Below are 16,339 nucleotides of genomic sequence, written 5' to 3'. Positions count from 1 at the left end.
GTAACAGGTTATTTTGCCTGAGGCAACCATCAGCTGACGTCTGCGAAGGCGGCAGGTCATTCACACTGTAACTAGGTATCGCAACATTGCTATGTGCCATCCCTTGCCTGCTTATCATTCACATCAAATGCAAAACTTCCTACGGAGTACGAGCTCTTTTGCGAATACGAAATCTGCGATAATAACGAAACGAGGCATGATCCCCGTCTTCTCCTATGCAACCGCTCAAGTCGACACTTATGGGTTCGAAACCGAGCAGCCGGACTATTAATCGATACCTAATGATTGGGGATTCTGAGCCGTTACCTCGAAGTTCGACTGAAGAGCTGCAAATTTACTGAAATGAGCTGCGATATATGTATCCGTGCCCAAACTCCACGCTTACGCTTTCTTTGCCCAACCTGTGCGCGGAATCAACTCTACCAGCTACGCGTTGATAACGCCACTGTTCTTCTGGACAAAGAGTACCTAGCTCAGCAGGTGGGAAGTGCCGTGAACCCAGGCTCGACTCGAGACAAAGAGTTAAGAGAACACGAGAGACGTGACTCTGTGACGGAGGGCTCGAGGTTGTGGGGTCTCCAGAAAGTCAGAAATGAGCAAATCCGGTCGTCTGAGAGGATAAAGATACTTGCGAACCATATTGAAAGTTTACGGTCGCGAGTAAAGGACCAAAAATTCGACATCTCCCATCGCAGGCTAGCTTTGGCGCGACGACGCGCAGACTCGGAATCTGCCCAATATCAACTCGCAGATCGTGAGACCGGTGTGTTGAACGGAATTCGGAACAACATTAAGAGGACGGACCATTTATGGCACTCAAATCACATTAAGACAGCTGAAGCTCGGATTTTCTTGTGCCGAGAAGCTGCGAGTCTTTACGGCCTACGACAGAAGGTGAGAAAAAGGGACAACGGGCTCAAGGAGTACTACACGATTGGGAATGTCAACATCCTCAATTTGAGAGAATTGAATGGAAAGTCTGCCCTTGAAGCTGTCTTGTGAGCAACAGAACGCTAATACCTGGACAGGCGCTCCGTCGGATCACATTTCGACTTCGTTCTCTTATATTGCGCACATACTTGTCCTCGTTTCCAATTACCTCTCACTTAGGCTCCCCGCAGAGATAACCCTTCCGCATAAGAACTATCCCACGCCTACAATTTACACCCCATCTGCCTCGTATCGCCCACGAGAGTTATACTCAATGTCTCTGCACGACTTTTTACCTGGGAGTCCAACAACGTCCTGTGCAACTGACCAACATACACCTCGACCTCGCCCGCTTTGTATTGACAAGCCTCTTCCCAAGCTAGCCAAGGAGGATCCTGCAACATATGGTCTATTCATTGAAGGGGTTACGTTATTAGCTTGGAATGTGTCTTGGCTATGTCGAAGCCAGGGCCTTAATTTAGCATCCGACTCATGGGAAGATGTTTGCGATATTGGCAAAAATCTGTGGCAGCTTCTCGTCGCGCCTCCAGGGCAGTCGTCGACTCTGGTCAGAGCACTTACGGGTCGCGACATTCAATCAAAAATGAAGACACCAAAAGACTCCCCGAGAACCACTATACAGCGGACGAAATCATTCCCTATGCTTGGCCATTATTCGCACGGCACGGCACACTCCTTCCTCGGGGCATCTGAAGGAACCGAGTTCATTCGAAGCTGGAGATTGCCGACCCCAACCAAGGTAGTTGATAGATTAAAGTCCACGCTCCTTGGTGAAATGGCTAGTGCAGAATGGGAACTGGTGGAGGAAAAAGAATGGGACGACTTACCCCATGAAACTTCCCAAACTAATAGTCGTGGGCATGTCAGTGCTTCAGAAACGGGGCGCGACCTTGGCCAAAAGTCGGCTGACCCTAGAGCTTTAATTCCCAAGACAGACTCTTCAGTGAATCCCACCAACTCTCCTCGATCAAAAGGGACCAGTGGGTGGACGAAGCTCAGGAACAGGTAATAAAGACATACAAAATCTTGGATGTGATACCATCTTTTAGATAGATCTCAAAACCGGCTCTAGTCGTTTACTCGAGAAACCCTTTCATGGACCTCCCCTTCGATGGAACCAATGGAACCAATATAAGGCCTTGCAGCTCAAGCCTCAAGGTATTCGTGAAGAGATCGAGTGCGCTAGAGAGTAGACATTCTCGCCATGGAACTACCCATAGGTTCTCTCGAAAGAAAACTTTTTTTGATCTTGGGAATGGATAGGCTGGTTGATTCATCCTGCATGTTCACCCAACATCAAGAACCTGCACATTATGAATCTTATGATCCATCCCAGGATCCAGGTCATAAGTGGGGCTTGCGGCTTTAGCTTAATAAGGCAGATTGGACTGATTGATAAGATAAAGAGAACGCAACGTTGTGTTTTCGATTCAACTGCCCAGACGCACGTTCGAACCCACCTCTCCTTTTGACCTATAAGATATTCCCCCCTGTTGAGTCAATAGACTCATGCGGCCAGCGGAAACTTTACACTGTACAGTGCTTCAATCGTTACATACTGGTTCTTGCCGTGTTTCCGCCGGATATCAGCCCGTTTAGACATCCCTAATCTTCACTGAAGGGTCATGGGGTTGTCCGGACCCATACCTGAATCCTTCTACAACTGAACCAGAGCTCCAGAGATTGCGCCAATCTATATGGCGATGGACACTACAGGTAGATCGCGGCTTCGTATACTTTTCTAGTGTCTCTAATTAATTGCTGAGCTTCGATAGAGTCTCGAAGCGGCGCATCGGCGCTTTCAGGCATACCGGATGCCCTTCTCCGAGAAGAGTTATTTCGAAGGAACGTATATCGTGACTCAAACGATACGAAGCCGGCATGCGGTTCAATTAAACAAGGGGCCTACAACGCGCCGGCCCACGTCATGGCGCTCTTTCTCATTCTGGTGCTGAGCACATTGGGTACGTCGCATCCCTGCCCTGCCGTGAGGATTACTTTTCTAATATCGCGTTTTTGGAAAGCTTGTTCATTCCCCATTATTGCTCGCCGATTCCCGCGCCTACCGATTCCCCGGCGATTTCTCTTCCTATCAAGGCATTTCGGGACAGGAGTACTTATAGCGACGGCGTTTGTGCATCTGCTTCCTACGGCGTTCATTTCCTTGACAGATCCATGTCTTCCAAGGTTCTGGAGCCAATCTTATCGGGCCATGGCTGGATTCGTTGCCATGATTTCGGTATTCGTCGTGGTACTTGTGGAAATGTTTTTCGCTATGAAAGGCGCGGGGCATGTCCACGGAAGCGAGTATAATCAATTGATTGGCGAAGATCCGCATTCGAATGGCACAGAACGAACCGACGATACAAGATACTTGCATGGTAGAAGCTCAACAGATGGCCTTCACCTGTCACCATTACCCGAGACTGGTAGAACTTTGTCAACGGAAGCGGATGATATACCTTTAAGAAACTCTACAGATGATTTCGGTCCGGAAAGCTCCGCACTTCATCTGATGAAAGATGACGAGATTATTGACACTGCAGAGTCCGCTGAACATAATATTACTAGCCCCAACGGTAACCACCGCCGTTCAACACACACTCACCACCGTCGCTCTCAAACAGGGGTCTTAGATGCCAAGATTACATTGCAGAACCCTCAGCGGCAACTTTTGCAATGTCTTCTCCTTGAGGCAGGCATTCTTTTTCATAGTGTCTTCATTGGGATGGCTGTCAGCGTCGCCACCGGCACGTCGTTTGTCGTTCTTCTAGTGGCCATTTGCTTCCACCAGACTTTCGAAGGATTCGCCCTGGGGTCCCGAATTGCGTCACTTATCCCGGATCTATTCCCTCCTTCATCCATCAAGCCATGGCTCATGTCTCTAGCCTATGGAGCCACAACTCCGATCGGTCAAGCCCTTGGTTTAGTTCTACATAACTTCTACGACCCAGCCAGCTCTACAGGCCTTCTGATGGTTGGTACCACAAACGCCATCAGCAGCGGGCTACTGCTATTCGCGGGCTTAGTCGAGCTCCTGGCGGAGGACTTTCTGAGTGAAGACAGCTACGTGACTTTACAGGGCCAGCGACGCGTCGAAGCTTGTATAGCTGTTGCCGCTGGAGCCTTATTAATGGCATTTGTGGGCGCATTTGCTTAGAATGGTGATACTATAGGAACGTCTTATAACAATCCTCATGTTTAGGCTACCATATCATCCAGTACATACGATATGTATATATGTATATATATATATATAAATGAATATCTTCTTGCGTCATTCCTGCCCTTTAATCGTCCTCTTTGACAACTTGATCGCTAGTAGACACATTTTCGGACAATGTAAGATACACGGGTGCACTGTTGCCAATGGCATTTATTCATTTTCGTTAGACTAAACCTAGAATTGACCAGTGATTTCGCTAGGTGACCTTATCTCTGACTTGCATTAGTTATGCCGACTCATACAAATAGGCTGTTTTGCATGAAAATGGTTCTTTTATTCGTTATGGTATCTAATACATCGGCGGTTGAAACCTCATAATCCATTATTCAGAACGCCGCATGCTCTATATCGCGGTGATAATCGAGGTCAGTATTTAAGCAAGGTACTCAACAACTAAAGCGCTGGCACCACCGCCACCGTTGCAAATACCCGCGCAACCAATCTTGCCCTTTCGTGCCTTCAAGACTCCGAGCAGAGTAGTCAAAATACGTGCGCCACTAGCTCCAAGAGGGTGTCCAATAGCAACGGCTCCACCGTGAATGTTCACCTTCTCCTCGGAAAGGCCGAGCAACTTCAGGTTGGCAAGAGCGACGACGCTGAATGCTTCGTTGATTTCGAATGCATCAACAGCATCTTGAGTGACGCCCGCATGCTTAAGAGCCTTGGGGATTGCAAGTGCCGGGGCGGTTGTGAACTTGCTAGGCTGTTGTGCTGCATCTCCCCATCCAAGGATTTTAGCGACTGGCTTGAGGTTAAGTTCCTTGAGTTTCGCCTCAGATACTAGAACAACGGCCGCGGCACCGTCGTTCAAAGGAGAGGAGTTGGGGGCTGTCACTGTTCCGGACCCGGGGATGAAGGCGGGCTTCATAGCGCGAAGCTTATCAGGGTTGAGCTAATACATGATCCCGTTAGCTCGAAACGCCTATACTGGCTGTAGTAAAGACGCCAGGAGTTTGCAAACTTACGTTCTTCGGCTCGTCATCCTGTGTAACGGTGACACCGGGCTTGCCTCGGAAGCCGGGCAGTTCAATGGGAGCAATCTCATCATCAAGAAGCCCAGCCTTCTGAGCAGCTTGAGCCTTCTCGTAGCTACGAATAGCATAGTCATCCTGCTGTTCCCTGTTGAAGCCGTGGTCCTGGGCGCACTCTTCCGCTTGCAATCCCATGAGTTCTTGCTTGCCAACGTCCGTCAAACCATCCTTCACAATTCCATCCACCATCGTCTGGTTACCGTATTTGGCGCCGGTGCGGAGATTGGGAAGATAATGAGGAGTGTTCGACATGGATTCAGTTCCACCAGCCACAACGATGTCCGCATTCCCAGTCATGATAGTCTGGGCTCCAAGAATGACAGCCTTGAGGCCGGAAGCGCAAACCTTGTTCACGGTAGTACAAACTGTAGACGCCTCGAGACCGGCACCGAGAGCGCACTGTCTAGCGGGGTTCTGACCAACACTAACCCAGAGCATTTAGTTCTGTTCGCAGCGCGCTGACCCAAGATTGACGGTGTCTTCAAGTACTCACTTGGCGGAAAGGACGTTTCCGTAAAACACCTCTTCGATATCTGACGGCTTGATACCATCGGCTCTTTCGACGGCGGCTAGACTCAAAGAAATAGAGGTGAGATAGCTATCATTGTGTGAGTGCCAAAACCATACCTTTGATAGCATGAGAACCCAGCTGCGGGGCAGTTTGACTCGAGAGAGAACTAGAGAGCAAGGTACAATCAGTACCTGCTTTGATGACTCTAACTATAAGAAGCACCAAAGCATCCTTACCCCAGGAACGAGCCCACGGGTGTACGGGCATATGAGACAATATAGACGGGAGGGAGGGAAGCCATGTTGAATGATAAGATCTGAAGTGGGGCGTTATCAGTTCTTGGTGAGGAATTGATTGACTGGCGGCAACAATGATCTTGTTAGAAGATAGACAGAGATCAGGTTTCAGCAAGGTTGAATGACTGACAAGAGCCCAATCCCCCTTTTATATACGTGGGGTGGGACGGAGTACTCAAAAAGTCCCAGGTACGATTACGTACGGAGTAAGGAAATTCTTGATCTTTTTGAGAATTGAGTAAAACACGATAGATCTTAACTCATTTTAGAAACATCGCTCCAGTTCTTTTTGCCGCCTAAGCCAATACCTTGTGGTGTATAAATACCGTTCTGTAAACTGCGGGCGCAGCGATCTGTAAATCAGGCGTGCCAAGCTCGGTGAGCAGAAGTTCTTGAAGTTACCCCGAAGAGCTCGTACCGGCTTAAAAAAAGTAATGCACCATCGGCCTTGAGAGCTTCGGTCCATCTGGAGGTATCCCACACCAGCACAATGGACGATCTATATGATGAGTATGTTCAACTGAAGCTACGACACAAGCCTCAGCACTTCGTCTTCACTGTTTGCCTTGTTTCGCTGACTCTCCGCGCAGGTTTGGTAACTACATCGGCGAGGCCGCGGAGTCGGACGAAGAGCTCCAGCATGAGGATGTCAAGCCACAGGCCTTCAATTATGATGAAGCGTTTGGGGCAGACGAAGACGAAGACGCGGACCAGCAGGAGTTGATGGAAGTCGACGGTGCGCTGCCCGGTTTTCCCTTCGCTTGCGCGAATCTAACACTTGCTACGCGTCACAGAAGGTCACTCGAATGCCGTTATCCTACATGAAGATAAACAATACTATCCCAGCGCGCAACAAATATACGGTGCAGATGTCGAGACATTGGTCCAGGAAGAGGATGCTCAACCTCTCTCCGAGCCCATAATCGCCCCAGTCACTCAAAAGAAATTCTCGATCGAAGAGAGCGAATTGCCGCCGGTCTTCTTTTCGCGCGAATTCATGACAGACTTGCTCAATTTTCCCGAACAAACTCGAAACATTGCTGTTGTTGGCCATCTGCATCATGGGAAAACAGCATTCATGGACATGCTTGTTCTTCAAACACACGATTTGGCTGAAAGACTCGACAAGAAAACAGGGAGGAAACGAGAGGAACAACTTCGGTATACCGATGTGCACCACCTGGAAAGAGAGCGAGGCCTCTCCATTAAGTCCGCGCCCATGAGCTTGGTACTTCAGAACACCAAGGGGAAATCGCACCTTTTCAATATTCTCGATACTCCAGGACATGTGAATTTCGTGGATGAAGTGGCTGCATCGTCTCGCTTGGTTGATGGCGTGGTCCTCATCGTCGATGTCGTAGAGGGTGTACAAGCGAATACCGAACAGATTATCAAGCACGCAGTCTTAGAGGACCTTCCTCTGACACTGGTGGTGAACAAGATGGACCGACTGATTCTAGAACTGAAGATCCCGCCCAACGATGCCTACTTCAAACTGAAACATGTGATTGAAGAGGTGAATACGGCCATCGAGAATGTCGTACCTGGACAGGGCGAAAAGCGGCGATTGAGCCCTGAGAAAGGTAATGTCGCCTTTGCCTGTGCTTCGATGAAATGGTGTTTTACTCTGCAATCTTTCGCGAAGATGTATGCGGAAACCTGTCCCCAGATTGAAACAACAGAATTTGCTCTACGCCTCTGGGGAGATATTTTCTTCAACCCTAAAAGCCGAAAGTTCACTCGCAAGGGAGTGGAGGAGCACTCCAAACGAAGTTTCGTCAAGTTTGTTTTGGAGCCTATTTACAAGCTCTATTCGCATACTCTGAGTGAAAGCCCCGAGGACTTGAAAGAAACGCTAGCCAGTGTAGGCATCAGTCTGAAGCCCTCACAGCTCAGGGCAGATGCGAAGGTGCTGCTTGACTTGGTATGCGAGCAGTTTTTCGGGCCAGCCGCTGGATTCGTGGACATGGTGTTGGGTCACATCCCATCTCCACTCGACAGCGCGAAAAGAGTTCTGGAAAGGTACTATACTGGCCCTCTAGATACGAAGGTGGCAACAGCAATGGCGAAGTGTGATCCGGATGGCCCACTCGTTGTTATTGTTACGAAACTTCTGGCTAGTGCTGATGCCTCGCGATTCAATGCGCTTGGAAGGATAATGAGTGGAACAGCTCGCCCTGGTCTGCAAGTTCGAGTTCTTGGTGAGGGTTACACGCCTGACGATGAGGAAGACATGGTCAACGCAACCATCTCGGACACATGGATTGCGGAGACCCGCTACAACATTCCGACCAGCGGTGTGACCGCCGGAAACCTAGTTCTTCTAGGAGGCGTGGATAACTCTATCGTGAAGACGGCGACTCTGGTTTCTACTAAATTTGACGATGCCGAGGAAGCGCATATCTTCAAGCCCATTCGACACATGACCGAATCTGTTTTCAAGGTTGCCGTTGAGCCGGTCAACCCATCTGAACTTCCCAAAATGCTTGAGGGTTTGCGAAAGGTTAACAAGAGCTATCCCCTCATCTCAACGAAGGTAGAAGAATCAGGCGAGCACATAGTTCTCGGAACAGGGGAACTCTACATGGATTGCGTGCTTCATGATCTTCGGAGGTTATTTTCCGAAATGGAAATCAAAGTATCAGACCCCGTCACTCGTTTTTGCGAAACGGTTGTTGAGACTTCAGCGATTATGTGCTACTCTATTACTCCAAACAAACTGAACAAGATCACAATGATAGCTGAGCCTCTTGATGATGGGATCGCCGAAGACATTGAGAGCGGCAAAGTCAGTATCAAAGATCCAATTCGCAAAGTAGCCCGATTCTTTGAGGAAAGGCATGACTGGGACAAACTTGCCGCGAGGAGTATCTGGGCATTCGGTCCAGATGAAATGGGCCCGAATATACTACAAGACGATACATTGCCCTCACAGGTCGATAAGAAGCTACTTGGGAGCGTCAGAGATTCCATAACACAGGGCTTCAGTTGGGGTACGCGTGAAGGACCATTGTGTGAAGAACGTGAGTTCCAATTCCATCTTCCGTACAATCTTCTCTATGACATCCTCAATTTGCTAATATATACTGTTAAACTGCAGCTATTCGAAATGTCAAATTTAGGCTCACAGATATATCTCTGACTGATCAGGCCATATACAGAGGGGGCGGCCAAATTATCCCTACAGCCAGACGAGCTCTCTACTCTTCCTTTTTGATGGCATCCCCTCGTTTGATGGAGCCAATTTACTCTTGCTCGATGACAGGCCCGGCGGATGCTGTTGCGTCTGTGTATACCGTACTATCACGGAGGAGAGGTCATGTCCTCTCAGACGGACCAATTGCGGGGACTCCTTTGTACTCGGTTCGCGGTCTAATTCCAGTAATAGACTCTTTTGGCTTCGAAACAGACCTTCGAATCCATACGCAGGGACAGGCGTCTGTCAGTCTTGCCTTTGACAAATGGAGTGTGGTTCCTGGAGACCCGCTAGACCGCGATGTGAAGCTGAAGCCTTTGGAAATGGCACCCGCGATGGCAACAGCTCGCGATTTCGTTCTCAAGACAAGGAGGCGAAAAGGTCTGGCGGAGGACGTGACCGTGAGCAAGTTTTTAGAGCCAGAGCTTTGGAAGGGTTTGAAAGAGAGTGGCGTTTTAGACTCCTGACCCTCGTTACAAGGCTGAATGAGCGTGGTGATGGGGTTCGCTGGAAGGGTAGTTCTAATTTATTTGCAGGCGGAAACAGAGATCGCCGTCTCCATTATTGATGGAACTGCAACGTAGGAACCACGTATCCAAGCCTCAAATGGACGAGTTACTGACACGTCTCCAGCATCTTCGCAATAACACCCATCAGGGTTCCGTTCTCGAGCGCTGCGGCGACCCTTTCCTTATCGGCCAGCTGTTTATTTACTTCATCGGCAGTACTATGTGTACCCTCCTTTATTTGTACGTCCACCCGGAACCGGGGTGGGAGTGATTGCTCGAGCCTGACCCGCACACCAAGACCGATTACAGTGGCCAGACTGCAGTGGGTGATCGTTGGCGTTATAAGAACATTTACCGTTCGAAGAGGCGACTCCAATACATCTGGAAGGGCCGGTTTGATTAGAATATCCGGAAGCGAGACCACTGCCAGAGCGCCTAAGGAGATGGGATGTTCAGGGTCTGATATGGTCGATATAAGATCTTCTAGTCGTTAGCACAAATCAATATCGCTTGATCAGCAGAAAGGCTCTGAAGCCACACACCATAGATTTCTTGCTCATCAATAGGTTCCTCCATCAAATCATCGTCACTTTCCGATTCCGATGGGGATGAGTAATTGGAGAGCATGTCGACCGTGGGAAGAGCCGAGGCAAAGAACTCGCTGCCATAAGCGCCAGCTTTGCGAGGAATGGAGGGTCGATACCGTGTGGGAAGATCAGCAGTATTTAAAATCGTGGGATTAGAGTTCTGCATTTCAGACGCCATCTTAAAAATTCCGAGCGGTTTCGATAGATAGTGTAGCTGTTATAGTCGTTAACTAGGTACGTTCGAGCCATCAAAATCAAGAGAAGATGCCGCAGCGGGGCAAGTCGAGCGAAGGAACAATAATTTCCCGTCCGTCTGGGTAACGCCCCCGCACCTCGGTTTGATTGTCTCCTGCAGGCTGCTGGCCTCCTTTCTAGGTACCACAGGCTACAGCAGCTTGTCGAGACCGTTTTTATTTATTGTGCCCTGGGCACCAGTATGTATCAGCCTGCGTTTTATAATGATCATATCGTTGCATTGCTCTATAATAGCCACCAAATATGTAGTACCAGCCGACGACTATCGAGCCTAATGTGCCCGATATTAAGAGCAACCGCCGTGCGTCTAGAATGGGACATTTCTATACTCCGAGGATGCTCTGCACAGCGCGAGTCGAGAGATTATATGAACTGACGCCTTCGAGCCTAAAGGAGGAGTGGTGTTTCAAAGTGGTGTACGGAGTAGTCAAGTTATGCACGCACGGCTTACGCTACTCGAGAAGCTTCGAGGAACCTAATGCGCAGATCCAACGAAAGTAGGGCTTGGGAGAGGCACCGAGAGGCTAAATTTCAAGAATGGCCCGAAGTTCCTCCAGGCGGAGTCAAAGTGTTTGGTACTGGAAGGTATGATCTGATGCAAGTGGGTGCCGCACATCGAGCGCCCCCTCAACACCCGAGGGCGATCACCCTCCGTCTCTCCTCCTCTGTCGAGTAGTTAGTTCACGATTCTTCCACCACTCTACTCTCCTCCGACACGATCCATCAGCCGGGCTGGCTTTGATCTTATCACCCTGCTTGCTCCAACCGCCGCTGTTCTTGCTGTTTCTCGTCGCCATCTCCCCTATACTCCGTTCGGAAATCTGACTCGATTGTCTGACAACTTGCGTTTCGCGCGATACTTGAAGCATCATAGCTATGACCTAGCCGCACCGTGGCTCTACTTCTTACCTCCTCTGACACCTCTACCTGATATCTCGTCGCTTCTGTGCACGGTCCTTCCGCTCTGTTTATGCCTATTCGCTTTATGCCTATTCGCAGGCCTTCTGTCGTCGGGTCTCAAATCTTCCTCTTGGAGCGCTAGCCGACCTTATCACCGTGCGCTGTTGACACCTGCATTACTACCGGCGCGCCTTTCAAATGGTGATCAATTGGATATTAATGTCACCTACTGGATCGCCTTCTCCGACGAGCCATCTCGCAGTCAGTTCTAACTACCACCAGTGCTGCTAGCCCACGATGCGCCCCGAATAATCTCGTTACTCCTTTGGCTGTGAGTATCCTCGGTTGCTCTCTGCGCTCTCCCTTGCTGCTCTAGCAAATTGATCAATTGGCTGGTGCTCATAAACGAAAGACGCTTGTGAAAGCAGTATTGCAAAACATGCTCTCATTGATTTACCTCTTAGCTTGTTGGATGCTATTAGCCCCCTCCCCCGTGCACACTCGCATAGCTCCCTCCTATATCTGTTGCTGACATTGCGCTGCATCGGTCTTGGGCAGTTTATCATACTCCTCCTTCATATATCGTGATTCCCTCGCCACTCATCCCGGAAAACCGACGACAACCCCCTTTCCAGGTCGGTAAGAACTACTTGCGTCAATTCCGTTCGAATAGCCGACAGGGACAATCGGGCCATTGAATTTGCATTCCTTGAGTTCACCGTCTACTTCTCCGGTCTAGTTTGCGCTGTCATATCCTATTCCGTGTGATATCGCAAGGCTGTCCTGGTCAAGGTGTTATAGTCTCAAATTGTGTATCACGCGCACATCACGACTCGCCCGGGATTGTTACACTGCACCATTTGATTCAGCGCACCATAAAGAGCGGTTGCTTATATATTTGATCGAACATCAACTAGTGTAAGTAAAGGAACTCGAGGACTAGAGTCTGATAACCTACGACCCATTTTCCCTCGAGTTGGAAGCTTCCGCCGAACAATCTCCGCTGCATCGCGCATTCGTCTGTTTTATCTTTACAGTGCGAGGCCGGCCCTACGCTCAACTCTGTTGATTCTCGTCAAGATATCCTCGCTGGGGCGGCCGAGAGCTTTGCGAAATATACCCACCGCTTTTTGGTCTAAATTATTTGAATATCCATAATGCAAGGATATTCGTTTGTGCCCCCAGCGGGTCCTCCCCGTGAAGGTCAGAAAAGTAAGCCAACTGAAATCTAAGATCCTCATTTTGATGAACCACCAGGGGTTGCCCTGTAAAAGGGAAACTTAGCCCAGTTCAAACACGAGTTGTTGCTAATAGGTATTTTCGATCAGACTATGTTTTTGTTGATGAACATAATAGGCACAAGCGACTGAAAGGTAGAAGGACTCCTTTTCCTCTAGTGACATTTAAGTACTAATATGTATATTGACTAGTTATGCGCGCATGCAATGGTTGCCGAAAACGAAAAATCAAGTGCGATGCCGCTACAACCAACACTTGGCCTTGCTCAGCATGCACACGATTAAAGTTAGTGTGTGTACCTCCCACCATCGGGCAGGATGGCGATTTCTCAGGAAACGGCCTTGATTCTTATTCTGCCGCACTTAATGCGCCAGAGCCTTCACATTCACTTTCGACGTTTGCTGTTCCTCAAGTTTATCGCGAAGGTGTTTCTCCTAATGAGCAAACAGCTATCCATCAGTATAACGATGGAATGAGCTCGTTCTCTCATTATACAGCCCCGAGCGTCTCATCTCAACCAAGCCTCTACGAGACAAGATCCCCTCATGATACCGTTCAGCATGATACTTATCAAGGCCAGCAAGTGTTTGCCGTCGCTCAACCGCAACACCTTGCGGCAGCCGAGGGTCTTGGTACATTTAGTGAACACGACCATTCGACTGCCGAGAATCTCAGTGAGGTTCTTGGTGAACTCCGGATAGACGAGACTGGTATCGGTAGGTTTGAAGTTTTAAAATGCTATGGAACCTTAGAAACTGATTCTTCGGTAGCACCATACATTCGACAACAGAGAGCAGACACGTCGGAGGCGGATATTCCTACTCAGGATGATGTAGAGGAGGATCTGCCCCCTCTTCGTACTGGAGCTGGCTCCAAAATCCGTATCCCTCCGGAACTCATGCCATCAGACGACGAAGTCATGAATTACTTCAGAATCTATTTTGATGAGATACACCCTTATGTCCCTGTCATTCACCGAGCACAGCTGTATTACCAGTGGCAGCATGACCGAAAGTCGATTTCGCCACTTCTACTTGAGGCTTTATTTGCTTGTACAGGGAGGTTGTCCGATGATCCGGCTCAAGGAGCACAGTGGCTGGCGCTAGCAACTAGTGAGGCCCACCCAATATTGCATTGTCTATATATTTGCCTCATACTTATTCTGATCGCTTCATCTTCTAGGACATGAATCGAGCTTTATGGATGTTCCGCGCCTGAGCACAATTCAGGCGCTACTCCTCCTTCTCAAAGCTAGGGAATCATTACCCAAGAAGGGCTATTATTATAGATCTTGGCAGACAGTCAAAACAATCATTTCTATGGCCAAAGATTTGGACATCCACGAACACTACAACGCCCATCTTGAGGAGAAGACCTGTAATCTGAACTCGGTCGAGTGTCTGGTACAGACCAGGGTGTGGCAGGCTCTTCTCATTGTCGAGGTTATGATAGGAGCACCGCAAGGTATATTTGTTTAAATATATTGTTTTCCTGTCAATTCGAGTGCTAACATCACCAGGCCGCTCGGATTATAATGTTGATCCAGCCACGGTCAATAAGCAGCCCGAATTGGATATTGAGAACCTGGACCAGTTTGAGCTCGATCGATCTAGACAGTATGCATATTTCGTCCGAAACGCTCATCACATACGGATGCTCACCGACATATACCACAAAATCAAGCGGCAAAAGGACTGGGGCTCAAATTCAAAATTTGTCGAAAATAACCACGTATTCTCTGAGTGGCTGCAGAGCTTACCCCCCGAATTGCAGGTTAATTACCCTCCCGATGGTTCTCCCCCGTGGATACCTTCTCACTTCGTTGGTAACATGCATACATACTGCCATTTAGGCATAGTCCTGTGCCACAGACCCCAGTTACTTGCGTCCAAATTTCCAGCCAATGGCAGCTGGAAGATGCATATGGCACTATGCTACTCATCTGCTAAGTGTCTATGCAAGCTCCAGGAGGCGGTACTAGCTCGCTTTGGGCTGTCCGGTCTTCTTTATATGCAAAGGGGCATTAATTTCACAATATACTCTGTACTGACGTGTACAATGTTACATCTGGTAGGTAACACTGGGACGGTCGCCCGCTCTACACATGCTAACCCCCTGACCCAGGTTGCGATCACGTCTCCCGACCCTGACTTTCACACAGACGCTCGGGAGTACTTCACACGCCACATGCGAATCCTTGAGCGATGCTCCTCGGCTTGGCCAATGCCAGAGATACAAGCACAAATCGATTCTTTGCGTCTCGCATTTTCTGCAAATATCAGCCGGCCTTTTGAACTCAAACCTACATTTCCTTACGGAAGCCCTTCGGAGCCTTATCAGCCCAGCCCTACGCTTGAAACTCAATATCACCCACAGCCCAGCCAGGTTTCGAATTTGCAGGAAAGAGCAGGCTTCCATCCTTATCCCATGACGCCGCCAATATCCGCCAGTGCTGAGAACTCTAAAGCTGGCACACCCCAATTACAACCTCCGGGTGTAATACCAGCTCATGCTGTTCATGCAGAAACCCCATTAGTTGACGAACACAGCTGGGATCCTACTCGCATCATAAAGTAAGGAGCAAAGACCAGTCTTTGGTTTGCTTATATCAGGCGCTAATTTCTCTTTTAGTCAATGGGACATGGCATTCTCCTTCAGCCCTGCCGTCAATCCAAATTCACCCCCGTTGACAATGCCTGGCACGTCCCAAGGGTTGCAGCCTTCTCTAGTGGACCAGTATGGTCTGCAATATCAGCAGCCAGCCAAAATAGCAGTCACACAGCCCTCTACAGTGCCACAGCCGCAGATTAGCGGGCAGCAGGTGGTATTCACCGCTCGCGATTGGCAACAGAGCGTGGCAAGTGTGTATGATCCGCACGGCCTAAAAAGGCGCTGGAATTACTCCGTCGATCTAGGAATGGAGAATAACCACCACAAACGCCAACGCTAATAGTAACAAGCCCCCAGCCTTCATTATTTCTCTCACACTGCTTATCCCGTGAATTTACCGGAGCGTCTGTAGAGGTTAATACTTAATTGTACTATGCTACAGTGGATATAAGATAGATGGAACACGGCATGATACCCATAATTTTCTGAAATCTGTTCTCCTCTTAGCTCGACGAATCTCAAGCGGCCAGATGACGTTTGTTTACTTCCAATCCTAGATCTTGCAGCAATTACCAAGCATTCAGCTCATAATATAAGGGCCTTCGATGTTAGTGCCTCATGGCCATGCATGCATCAAATGAGATGATAGGTAGTGCTGTGATCGTCCGGTATATGTTTGCTTTACTTAGACCCAGGCTGTTTGTCCAGTAGCTAAGGTATCTATATCTACCTCTCCCATTAAGGATCTGGTCATACTGAGCTTAGTAAAGAGGTGAAATAAAGACCAAACCCTCGCAAGCCTAGGGTATGCCTCGAGCATGGATGCGTGAAAGTAGATTTCGAAGACCAATACCAGAAGATTCGCAACAGCTCTCATGTTTCTCATCAATACACATGAACCGCTCCTCTTACGAGCAATATCTGGGTTGGTGTTTTTGTTAGCTCTTGTGAATCAAATCATATATATCCAGATTTATAGCCACACCTCACAGCATATCATTCTATTCAACCTCAAAGACCTCCGCCAG

At 48.8% G+C, this 16,339-nt stretch overlaps 5 protein-coding genes across 5 annotated transcripts; 3 read left to right on the top strand and 2 right to left on the bottom strand.

Annotated features, from left to right (window-relative positions):
* Positions 1-93: 93 nt before the first annotated feature.
* Positions 94-4,111, top strand: BJY04DRAFT_226357 (putative ZIP family zinc transporter; the record flags this gene model as incomplete). The annotated part of the gene is made up of 5 exons (XM_073718399.1): positions 94-646; positions 752-942; positions 1,010-1,931; positions 2,727-2,915; positions 2,976-4,111. The coding sequence occupies exons 1-5, from the start codon at positions 343-345 to the stop codon at positions 4,109-4,111; spliced, it is 2,742 nt and encodes a 913-aa protein (XP_073573427.1). The 5' UTR covers positions 94-342.
* A 318-nt stretch (positions 4,112-4,429) lies between these two features.
* erg10B (acetyl-CoA C-acetyltransferase) lies at positions 4,430-6,324 on the bottom strand. The gene is made up of 5 exons (XM_073710539.1): positions 5,956-6,324; positions 5,836-5,885; positions 5,702-5,777; positions 5,143-5,632; positions 4,430-5,069 (listed from the first exon to the last, which is right to left on the bottom strand). Exons 1-5 carry the CDS (start codon positions 6,018-6,020, stop codon positions 4,551-4,553), a joined length of 1,200 nt encoding a protein of 399 aa, XP_073573426.1. The 5' UTR covers positions 6,021-6,324; the 3' UTR covers positions 4,430-4,550.
* Positions 6,325-6,385: 61 nt separating this feature from the next.
* BJY04DRAFT_183955 (116 kDa U5 small nuclear ribonucleoprotein component) lies at positions 6,386-10,245 on the top strand. The gene is made up of 5 exons (XM_073710538.1): positions 6,386-6,525; positions 6,606-6,751; positions 6,810-9,038; positions 9,116-9,791; positions 9,845-10,245. The coding sequence occupies exons 1-4, from the start codon at positions 6,506-6,508 to the stop codon at positions 9,676-9,678; spliced, it is 2,958 nt and encodes a 985-aa protein (XP_073573425.1). The 5' UTR covers positions 6,386-6,505; the 3' UTR covers positions 9,679-9,791; positions 9,845-10,245.
* BJY04DRAFT_215966 (iron-sulfur cluster assembly protein CIA2) lies at positions 9,827-10,485 on the bottom strand (the record flags this gene model as incomplete). Its single annotated transcript, XM_073715609.1, has 2 exons — positions 9,827-10,200; positions 10,263-10,485. The coding sequence occupies 2 exons, from the start codon at positions 10,483-10,485 to the stop codon at positions 9,827-9,829; spliced, it is 597 nt and encodes a 198-aa protein (XP_073573424.1).
* Positions 10,486-12,037: 1,552 nt separating this feature from the next.
* On the top strand, positions 12,038-15,824 carry BJY04DRAFT_21959 (uncharacterized protein). Its single transcript, XM_073716612.1, has 8 exons — positions 12,038-12,674; positions 12,791-12,835; positions 12,893-13,417; positions 13,472-13,813; positions 13,884-14,165; positions 14,221-14,771; positions 14,826-15,274; positions 15,333-15,824. Exons 1-8 carry the CDS (start codon positions 12,620-12,622, stop codon positions 15,649-15,651), a joined length of 2,568 nt encoding a protein of 855 aa, XP_073573423.1. The 5' UTR covers positions 12,038-12,619; the 3' UTR covers positions 15,652-15,824.
* The last annotated feature ends 515 nt before the right edge of the window (positions 15,825-16,339 follow it).

The sequence above is a fragment of the Aspergillus karnatakaensis genome (genome assembly GCF_047715665.1).
Source record: "Aspergillus karnatakaensis strain CBS 102800 unplaced genomic scaffold BJY04scaffold_13, whole genome shotgun sequence".
Classification (NCBI taxonomy): domain Eukaryota; kingdom Fungi; phylum Ascomycota; class Eurotiomycetes; order Eurotiales; family Aspergillaceae; genus Aspergillus; species Aspergillus karnatakaensis.
The sequence above is the reverse complement of the archived record's forward strand: the minus strand, read 5'-3'. Positions and strand labels throughout refer to the sequence as shown.

Excerpts from the sequence above, each read along its gene's own strand:
- erg10B (XM_073710539.1), bottom strand. The coding sequence starts at position 6,020 with ATGGCTTCCCTCCCTCCCGTCTATATTGTCTCATATGCCCGTACACCC. Across the intron at positions 5,778-5,835 it reads GGGTTCTCATGCTATCAAAG|CCGCCGTCGAAAGAGCCGAT; the intron begins GTATGGTTTTGG and ends CTTTGAGTCTAG. Across the intron at positions 5,070-5,142 it reads AGGATGACGAGCCGAAGAAC|CTCAACCCTGATAAGCTTCG; the intron begins GTAAGTTTGCAA and ends ATCATGTATTAG.
- BJY04DRAFT_21959 (XM_073716612.1), top strand. The coding sequence starts at position 12,620 with ATGCAAGGATATTCGTTTGTGCCCCCAGCGGGTCCTCCCCGTGAAGGT. Across the intron at positions 12,836-12,892 it reads TAGGCACAAGCGACTGAAAG|TTATGCGCGCATGCAATGGT; the intron begins GTAGAAGGACTC and ends TATATTGACTAG. Across the intron at positions 15,275-15,332 it reads GATCCTACTCGCATCATAAA|TCAATGGGACATGGCATTCT; the intron begins GTAAGGAGCAAA and ends TTTCTCTTTTAG.
- BJY04DRAFT_183955 (XM_073710538.1), top strand. The coding sequence starts at position 6,506 with ATGGACGATCTATATGATGA. Across the intron at positions 6,752-6,809 it reads GGAGTTGATGGAAGTCGACG|AAGGTCACTCGAATGCCGTT; the intron begins GTGCGCTGCCCG and ends TACGCGTCACAG. Across the intron at positions 9,039-9,115 it reads AGGACCATTGTGTGAAGAAC|CTATTCGAAATGTCAAATTT; the intron begins GTGAGTTCCAAT and ends GTTAAACTGCAG.